Source organism: Danio aesculapii, chromosome 19 (assembly GCF_903798145.1).
Source record: "Danio aesculapii chromosome 19, fDanAes4.1, whole genome shotgun sequence".
NCBI lineage: Eukaryota > Metazoa > Chordata > Actinopteri > Cypriniformes > Danionidae > Danio > Danio aesculapii.
Window position 1 is genome coordinate 31,576,604 of NC_079453.1, and position 10,461 is coordinate 31,587,064.

General features: G+C 37.9%; 1 protein-coding gene across 1 annotated transcript; it reads right to left on the reverse strand.

Annotated features, from left to right (window-relative positions):
* Positions 1-1,997: 1,997 nt before the first annotated feature.
* Positions 1,998-10,210, reverse strand: khdrbs1b (KH domain containing, RNA binding, signal transduction associated 1b). The gene is made up of 9 exons (XM_056479306.1): positions 9,932-10,210; positions 8,364-8,485; positions 7,219-7,335; positions 6,872-7,018; positions 6,445-6,581; positions 6,146-6,344; positions 5,328-5,398; positions 5,030-5,088; positions 1,998-3,273 (listed from the first exon to the last, which is right to left on the reverse strand). Exons 1-9 carry the CDS (start codon positions 10,023-10,025, stop codon positions 3,161-3,163), a joined length of 1,059 nt encoding a protein of 352 aa, XP_056335281.1. The 5' UTR covers positions 10,026-10,210; the 3' UTR covers positions 1,998-3,160.
* Between the last annotated feature and the right edge of the window lie 251 nt (positions 10,211-10,461).

Below are 10,461 nucleotides of genomic sequence, written 5' to 3' on the forward strand. Positions count from 1 at the left end.
CCAGCTCCGGCAGCATAAACCCATTCATAGAGATCTACACAAGAGCAAGACGAAAATTACCATGGCAATTAAAGGACAAAGTCTGTGCTAGGAGATAGGGGCTGGACAGCTCTAAATTAGCATGTACGATCCTCCGAGCGAGGAAACGGGGAAGACATGCTTGTCTTGCAGAATAAAAGCACTGGAGTATTGTCTGAGGTAGATGTCTGGAGAGCCCGGACAGAATTTTTTCGAGCTTGTTAAAATGATTTCTTGGCCAATATGAGCAGGAGAGGACAATTTAAAAGATGAACATTTAAAGTTAAGTGTGCTTAGAAAGCACTTGATGAGGTGAACGGTACAGAGAAACTTTTCAGCACAGAGAAATGACCTTGCATAATGACTAGCCACAGCACCAGGAACTCAAGACTTCTGCTTTAACCCATTAAGAAGCTGTTGGTTCGCACTTTAGCTGACAGGACCATCGACTTCTGCAATTCCAGCCCATTCAGAAGCTCTCCTGTAGGACAGTCCATGTTCCGTAATGACTGCAGGTGCTTAAAAAGGTAAGATTGCTCTTACTCTGCCAACAAACACCTGTCTTTTCCTGTAGGAAAATTGAAGTTCAATCAGCAAAACAATGGTGAGAAGCGCGCACACACACACACACACACACACACACACACACACACAAGTCTGAAACAAACATCTGAATCATCATCCATGATGAGTTCATTCATTACATTAGGCCACTGGAGCTACAAGTAATTACTGAGCTGAGCCTACAGTGGAAACCGGAAACAAGCCTATTAGGACAATGCAACTCTGTTAAATGTTATTTAATGCTTCTTGCAGAACATGCAGATTTGGAAAGGTTTGACTCATCAAAAACTAAAAACTACAGAGAACAATTAAAAGTAACATAACTCCATCTTTAAATGGACAAGCATTGTCTTGCAGATTCTGTGAAAAGAATAACTGACCTGAGGAGAGGTCTGACATTCTTGTTTAATCTCTTTCCGATTCCAGGAATTGGCGGGCATCACAACCTGAGGGAAGAGAGAAAGCTGTGAGCAAACCACCAAACATGGCCATGAACTAATTTGTATTGTGGAAGCTCATGCAATCTGCCAAGTTTGAGTCATGCAACTCAAGCTTTCCCAGGTAACTTTTTAGATAGGATACATCGTGGTTGTTGATTTTCTTTTTGATGATGTTGTTGTTTTAAATACATGTTAAACAAATCGCAAAAGAAAAAAACAGGAGCAGCATTACATAAAATGGATCTAGATTTAACATTGAGCACTTTTAGCATGAGTTGCATTACAATTCTGCTCTGGAATGTTAGTACACAAATATTATAAGCAAAATCTATTACTGCGTGTTTGTCTGATTTTTTTTTACCACTTTACTTTTATATATTTTACACGACTGAATCTTTTAAATCATTGCTCGCCGTTACCAAACAGTTTTAAGTACATGAATGTAGCACTACTCACAAATTTAGGGTTAGGGTTACCTTTACAATGCTGCACTTAAAGTTTTACAGTCCTCTCCTGTCCTAAAAGCAGCCAACGTGTCTTTGCATCAGACTTGACAAATATGGCCCCTGCAAGCTTAACTTTTAAATTCAAATTATTTCAGGCTGTAATACATTTCCCATATTCTGAGTGAGATCAAAAATAAAATGTCATTCAAGAAAAGTTTAATACATACCCAAGCATCGAATGCTTTAGTTCTCTCTATAGACATTAGGAAGCTATCCAGGTTATTTTAAAGAGCACAGGTCTTACCTCTAGGGTCCTTTTTAAGTATAAAAAGAGAGAGAGACATTAAAGGTGTGCTTTTAATCGTCAAATCAAACACTTTAAACAGACTCCTTTAGTGTGGTTTACGTCTTCAGACTACATGCATTGTTTTAAATTTAAAGTTGGGTTTTGAAGAGGAAGAAACTGAAGGTTAGGAGTTATTTAAAAGGCCATTTCAGATTTTATGAAGACAAAGAAAAATAAACCAGGTTAAAGTTTCATAAAAAACAATCTAGGCTTTATTGACAACTGCTGCAAAACATGTTTTGGACAGATTTAGTTACCTATTTAGGCAAGCTTACACATATGTCATTCTGCATTTTATGGAGAGGATACAAATACTAAATGGCAGTAAAGTACAGTTTGATGTGGTTGGTTTTTTCCTTTTTAAAATTATGTACAATGGAGTCGGTTTTAGCTGCAGTATCCCTTTACATTAGAAAGTGATGACCCTTGTGGAGATTGTTGTCCAAATCCTTTGTTTTGTTTTTTAAAGCAGTTTGTGCATGCAGTTTATATAGCATGGCGTCATCCATGATAATCTGACTGTTGCTTTTTTTTTTTTTTTTTTTTTTTTGCTCTTTTAAACATTACGTAGCCAAACATGGATTATTCTACAGAACAGTTTTGAAGTGTGACATTATTTTAACAAATTAAGGATTTGAGGACATTCCATCTCAACAGCGTCTAACTGGGCTATATTTCAAAACTCTAAACATACATGGAAAATTATCGAGGCCTAAAATCTACATTAACAGCTTTTAAGACTATTTATTTAAAACAAATGAATAATCAATGGCTGTTGGATATACCATTAAAAGACATTTTGACAAGAGTAATTTATATTCCTTATTACAAAACAGACGTTAAGTTTAGGGTTGTTTTGATACGCTAATATTAAACAGAATTTTGAAATGTAGCCTACATGGGAATCTGCAACTGCACCTCAGCAGAGTTTTTAAGGTAACACAAATTAAAGTAGCGTCCTGAGACACAAAAAGTGGCTGTACAGTTGTTAGACTTTACCTTTCAACTAAATACTTTTTCCAATCTGTGGAACAAATGTTTACCATCGACAAATGCAAAAAAGCAAGGGTAGGTATGAGCAGAGGAAGAGATATTGGCAAAAACAAAAAAACAAAAACAAATCAAACCAAAAAACAGCCATGTTTAAACTCTAATCCCTTCTAAAGGTTAAGTCGATTCTTGAGGCATTCAAATGCCGCTCTGTCGAGTTTCTTTAAAGTCCGGAGTAAAAAAACACAAAGCCAAAAACAAACAGACAATTACTTTTGTCGGGTAGCTTAAAGCGTGAGCTGCCATGGGAGACAGTTGTCATGGCGACGCGTTGGGTGACGTTCCACTAGTCAGACTTAGTATCGTCCATAGGGGTGTTCCCTGAACCCAGGTTTAGTCTGTCTCTGAGTTGGAGCTTTTCCACCGGCAGCAGCAGCAGTACGCGGTGTCCCATTCCAGTCATCTTGAGCTGCAGAAACAGAACACAAATTAACCAAAATTGTTCCTAGTACAGTACTTCCATTCAAATCAATCAGCAAACCCATTACACAACCTGAATCTTTAAAAGTGCATGCTATGAACTATTTGCAGGCCTTATATGCAAATGGTGAAAACTATATTTACTCGCACTGCAATACTGCTAGCTTTCAATACAGGAAGATTTCGGTTCAAAGACCTTAACTTTAATAACTATAATGCATTACATAAACCATTAGCAGGAGCAAGCTAAGTGTTAAGACTTAAAGGGGTCATAACATGAGAATGTTATGAATCACTTTTCCTTTATCTTTTCAGAGAGATATTTGTGCCTTTGCAGCATCATGCAAGTTTCATAATGTTTCAAATCAAGCTACAAACACAGATAGTTTGGATATTATGTAATGCAGCCATGGCAAAAACTGCCTCCAGAGCCAAAACTACAACAACAATAGGGTACATGCAGAAGGACTTTTAATTTTGCAGTAACCTGGGTTAAGCGCTTCCGGTGAACTGTATGCAGTTTCAAAATCAGCACGTTTAAAGTCTGATTTCTTTAATAATCAATGACCTTCACTGTCTGATTGATATACGATTTAAAGTGGGTCTAAGAGTGAACAAGAACCACTGCAATAAACTACATTTTCCCCTGCCATGTCTTTAAAATATGACCATTTATTTTACTACAGTATTTTCAAATGGCGTTACTGCGCTCGCCTGCTGATCCTGACGGGTACATGCATGTAAACTACTTATCTCAGTTTACGCTTCAACAACTAAATGAATGCTGAAATCTAACTGTAAAAGTATAACTGAATGTATTTTAATAACATTACATCAATGCTGAAAAGAAACCATATTTATAAATAAAAAAATAATAATAAAATTAAACAAACATTAAACGTTCATCGTAAGTGTATCGGTATGGGAACACGCACTAGCTGTGTGTTAAACATTTGCACCAGAAGCCCCGCCCACTGACATTCAATAGCATAATAGGACTCACCAACACCAGATACAAGACAATTTCAAAAAGCAAACCAGAACAATTATAAATCAGATAGTGGATACAATATACAGATGTAAGTTCACTTAGCCATATTTGTCACGCGCTTGAATCTGATTACCAATAGGACAAACGTTACTTTAAAACATCCAGCTTAAACAGCTCATTTGAGTTTCTGTACAGACTTCAGAAGAATACCAGCATCGGGAACAAGTAGATGGCTTAATTTTAATGGTCTCTCAGATCACAGAGGATTGTACGTTTTTTTGACCATTTGAATGCAGATTGTTTTTTTAAATGAGACACGGGACAATGGAGAGACTGAAGTGAAACAGAAGCAGTCAGCTGTACATATGACAACAGCTGCTTTAAAATAATTTAATAATGCCTTATTTGTAAATGACAGTTTTATATGGATGCGGTTGTCAAAATAGTCATGCACAATAGGAAAGCAACATTAATTTTGTCTCCAATGCTACAAGGTTAACTACCGGCAAGCATTAACAGACCCAGCCCTAAAAAAAATCTACATTCTGCATAGATTTATTTTTGTGTTTTGAGGAATAAATATATACATTAATCCAAGTAAACGTCAAAGAACATTAACAATTAAATTCCATGTCATGACCCCTTTAATTGGCACTGCATCAGATCTAAAAAACCTAATCTCACATAAAAAAAAAATAAATAAATAAATCACGTAAATTCTCAGGTTAAAATAATAAATTAACAATTAGCTTACCATAGTTTTCATACCCCTCCTGTGTCTCTCCATGTCCATAGTCATAGTATTCAGTTTCTCTGGAAAAAGCAAAACCACAAACACTGTTCAAACCAACAACTCTTACACAAGTAAAACTGGCCCGAGTTCCATTAAATAACACAGCAAGCCAAGAACAGAGTGCTTTTAAGACACTGGGAAGCTTCCAAAAAAGCCTCCATAAACCGCAATAATTATAAACCAAGTTGATATTAGAGGAAACATAGACTTTCTAAGTCCCAAATTTACAGTAATAGTGTTATACGTAGAAAGAACTTACGCTGCTTGTGGCTGACTGTAGTAACTGTCATAAGATTCATAGCCGGTGTCTGCGTAGCTCTCATCATAAGACTGAGGATATAAAGCATGCAAAACAATCAGTGAAGAATATTAAAAATATTTGTGCATTTAAAAGCCCCCGTCACACATTTAAGTTTACACCGTTAAAATAAAGCATTTAAGTTTTTCTAAACTAAGAATTCAGGTTTGGCAATAATTCGGTATGAGAAGTTACAACACTATTGGACTTTCCATGTGTACGCTGATGCAAAACATCTGCTTAGGACAAATTACACAGGTTTGTCAGATCTTTTAATAGTAAGCTCTGCTGCTTTTTATTTATTTATTTATTGCCACATTTGCAACTTATGGCTATTTCGATGCAAAATGGATGTACAAAATATTACATGACTAAAAACAAATTCTTATTACAATAAAAAGTTACTTACAACTATATATGATGGAAATAAATAAAATTCTCTCCTGCTTTTTAATGTTATTGTGAGGGAAAATAAAATGACTTGCCCTTAAACCACATTTTATGCTTATTACCCTGGCCTTCATCAGTGCTGCAGTGTCCTACAGTGTACTACACTTATTACAGTACAATTATCCCTCCTAAATCTGTCACTCAGTTTTAATAACGGTCAGATCTGGCTGACATAGTCTGGGTGGATAGAGAAAATAGCATTGGTAAAAAATTGCATTGGTAAGTGAACAGCACAAACATGCATTCAAGTGATTTCTTGATTGCTGAGTGAAAGGGGCTAATATCTTCAAAGCAAATATAGAGGATAGTTATTAAAATAAAACACGTACATATTCTTCGTAGGACTCTTGGGTCTGAGGGGGTGGAGGCATCCGCGGAGCGCCAGGGGCAGGTGGACGGGCACGGTTTGAAGCTGCTCCTCTAGGTGGCTGGGCTGATGGTCCACCTCTGCCTGCAGGAGCTCCCCTTGCGGCTCCACCACGAGGGGGTAGGCCACGGCCACCTCCACGTGGGGGCATACCACGACCCCTGCAGGGATGAAGATCATTACTCCTCTACTCCTCTGAATTATTTAACGCAGCTCAAACTAGAACAGTTGCAATGCATTTTACATAGGTGTATGGGTTACCTGGGTGCTCCAGGAGGAGGAAGACCTCCACGGCCTCTGATGGGTGGTCCTCCTCGGCCTCTGCCTCCGTGTTCCTGACCGCCATTTAGAAACTTCATCTCCATGAACTGCTCCTGACAAATGTCGTCCATCATGTCCTGTGAGAAAGGCACACCGTTTATTAACATGTCTCAAGAAACACAGAAATCATGGAGAGTCTGTCACTGTTGAGCTAGAGAAGTGAACTCAAAAACAACCCATTTATCTGATTAAATATTAATCCGCCACCAGTCAAAGCAAGCAGAGTTACAGTCCAACAACGAAGCCGGTTCATACTTAAACAATGGGCCATTTGGAATTAATAAAATCACTGCACTAAAAACAGAAAGCTTAGACAAAACCTCTTAACTGCAGTATTTAGACCCAAAGCAGAATTCAGAGTACTTACAGGAAACAAAAACTTTTTGATCTCCTCCATAGCATGTGCCATGCGCATGTATGCCTCAGGAACAGGAGCAAACACCTCAATAAACACATGAAGCTCCATAGACAAGTGTGCATACTTTGGTTCTCCATTTTTCCTCAACTCTTCCTCCTGAAAACACAGAAATAAAAGTTCAGCAGATTCAATTCACCCTTTGTTATTTAACCTTCATTTGTACAGAGTAAGAAAACCAGTACCATCCTTTATTTTAAGTTTAAAGCAATCTTAGAAATCCAAGAGCAAAATTAAAGTGCCCCAGGAAATATCGCAGTTCTTGCATACTTTTAAAGATAACCTCAATAGTGCTTTACTTTATTCTTGTCCCTCATGGATCCTTTCCCCAGCACAGAGATCTTAGCGCCCGTCTCCTCCTGCAGTCTCTTGATGGTGTTCCCCTGCGGTCCAAGGATCTTCCCAACAAAGTTAAACTGCAAAAAGCAATGGGAAATTAAATATTAAACCCACAGTGTTTGAAGAAGCCTACAGTGCTTCACTTAACCTGACTGAACTTGTTTTCAAGGACTGAGAGCTCAATAGTTTTGATCTCCCTGAACAGGACAAGATTAAATGGAATGCAAACAGATCAAAGGCCCGAGTCGTGCTCCCCTCGACACCAAAGTGAAGGGTAACATTAGGCGGTCTGAGAGAACAACAAAAATGGAAGGAAAGTCACACTCAGGACAAAAGAATCCAACATTTAAAATTATAGCAACAACAGTAATATCCTAGGATGAAGATTTGCAGCTGACAATTTTCTTAAAAGCAATGACCTACTGAAATTTGCTGTTGAAGAGTCCACACAAAATAATCAAACAGACTTTTTTTTTTTCAACCAAATCTCAACAAGAGCCAAATTAAAACACTATCAGACTTTTTAGATTGGATGTAGCATAATCTGAAGTAAAACGTGCATACCAATCTGGAATATGCATAATGAATGCACGGATTCTAGCATTAGGTGGAGAAAACTTATTCTAACTTTGACTAGTCTTAAACTGGCAAACAAACTTAGGAATAAACACACAAGGTCGAAGAAGAACACTGTCATGCTGTGTAAAACAGCAGAGAACTCAATCAAATTGACTGATCGCCTCTGGCAGGAAACCCATAAAGGGACGCACAAATAAACATGCACTTAGGAAATATCTTAAGACTCCTTGTGACAGACTTAAAGTCCTTCACAGATTGATAATAAAATAGTTGCTTAATTCATAATAAGCAAACAGATAGATTAGTTAAAATAGTTATTTCCACTATTAAATAATGAAATTAGGCTTGATCTGAAATGAGATCTACTGTACGACACGGTCTTACAAAGTTCTTTGAATATCTCCCAAGAATCCTCATATGACCTCTGCTTGCAGTTAGGTGTTACACTTTCCTTCGATACAGAAATTCTGAAGCAGCACATATGTAATCAAGAAAATAGAGAGCAAAGTAAACATTTGACTCTCACCTTAGGGTACTGTTTGACTGGTATGAGGATCCTTTCCTTCAGTTTGATGTTTTTCATGGTAAAGAGGTCCAGGTAGCTTTCTGTATCTTTCTCAGTATCCCCTTTCTCAATTTTTTCAATTTCTGAAAGGGAAAATAAACAGTATGCATCAGATTTGAACATTAAAGTGTATTCCATGCCAACATATATACATATATATACACACATATATATATATACACATATATATATATATATATATATATATATATATATATATATATATGCAGCAATTAATGCTTTACAAGTTAACATGCTGTTTACAAAAAAAATCAATTTATAATTCAACAGAAGGTCAGAAAACAGTTTAAGAGGCTAGTTTTGCTCCTTTTAAGTGGCAAACATTAAAGCATCACACTCAATAGATAAACAGTTACTTGTATCCCAACTTTAGTGACATTTCATTGATAACCTCACAGCGGATGTTCACGGGTCTTAAAAAAACTCTAGGTCATTTCAATAGCGAATGTACGTCTGAGATTTAAGTGTTTGCTTCAGTCTGCAAAGGAAAGTGCTTGCCTCAAAGACACTGGAAGGAAACGCCATCAATCAATTGGCTCAGCTTCACTAAAGGGTTTTTCACTGCTGAACCAGCTACAAGCCTTTGCAAAATGTAACTTATGGAACTGATAACCACGAGATAGTGCTAAACTCCCACTAGGCTGATGATATAAGACATGTGGTGAAACGAGGCCAGGAAAATACATTTCCTACACCAAAAATCCAGATGCAACACTTCCCACACTGCAGGCACATATGGCCCGGAACATGGTTTTTATTACTACGACAAATCTCAAAGTTAAGACTTTCACCCGTCTTCAATTTTATGCGATCAGGCTTGGACGATTTCATCTAAAGCTTTCCAGATCTTTCAGTCTAGACAAACACGATAATTCAGCGCATGGAGGCTGGGACTTGACGCGTACAAAGAAACGCCACGTTGACCTATTGAACACAAAGCGCTAGTTACAAACAACCAACAACGAAAATCCTAAAATGATTCATTTAAAAATATTTTATTTGACATTTCAGCAACTGAAATTGGATAAAATTTAGTGATACGCATAACAAATTTCGTAAATGTGTATGAAATATTATATTTGACTTTAAAAGTTCGCTTTCGGTTAAAGCTCATCCAGTACGCAGATCACACCTCACCCGAGCGGAAATGGGACTGCTGCCCGGGGGGTGATGAGGGCAAAACTCTACACCACCACGGGTTCAGAACATACACAATGGATAATAGTACAAAACCCGACATCATCCTGAAAAAGTAGAGTTTGACCCTCCGTGAAAGCGTTAACGACACACCGAAAATGGCTACAGCAGCACGTGCCTGGCTCCAGCTAAAATACACCAGCCCCCTCGAGCGCTGATACGAGACTTTTGTAACGGTCGTCCCGCAAACGACTGCAGTCGATTCCATTCACTTCCCTCCAAACAAAACTGCGATTTTCCTTCATCCATGAAAGTTACTGGGTTTTACGTTCACATTCCTATCCTTCGTTTCCACGAAACAACGGCTTTACCTGCTGATATAAGTTTCATGGCGTGTGTGAAGGACGGGTCCAGGCTGTCGCGCTCCGCCAGCAGCTGCGGGAGGTATTTGTTCTCGCTCTCCATGTTGTGTTTGTAAGTTGCTGAGGCTTTAAACACCGAAAGTCCGGGAGTGAAACTAGTTCAGTATCCACGTCCTGTTTGAATGTAGGAACGGATGAGTGTTTGCTGCTGAACACCGCGCGGTGGTGAGTCGCAATGGCTCCTGTTCTCCGGCGTGCTGTTGGAAACAGATGAACAAAAGCTCGAGACGAGCGCAAATGACTTGAGCGAACGGAAATTACGTCATGAAACTCGATGTATAGGACCGCCCACTTTGATGTGAAAGTTTCAATCTTTTAAATTAATATTTTTAATAGGAAGCTATACAATATTATATTTGTGCATATACATTAGATTAGTCAGTACTAAAGCCAAATCTGGAGCTTATCTAACAAAATAACTTACGATAACGGTACAAAAATGAGTAAACCCAAATTTATATGTTATAGAAAAATATTAA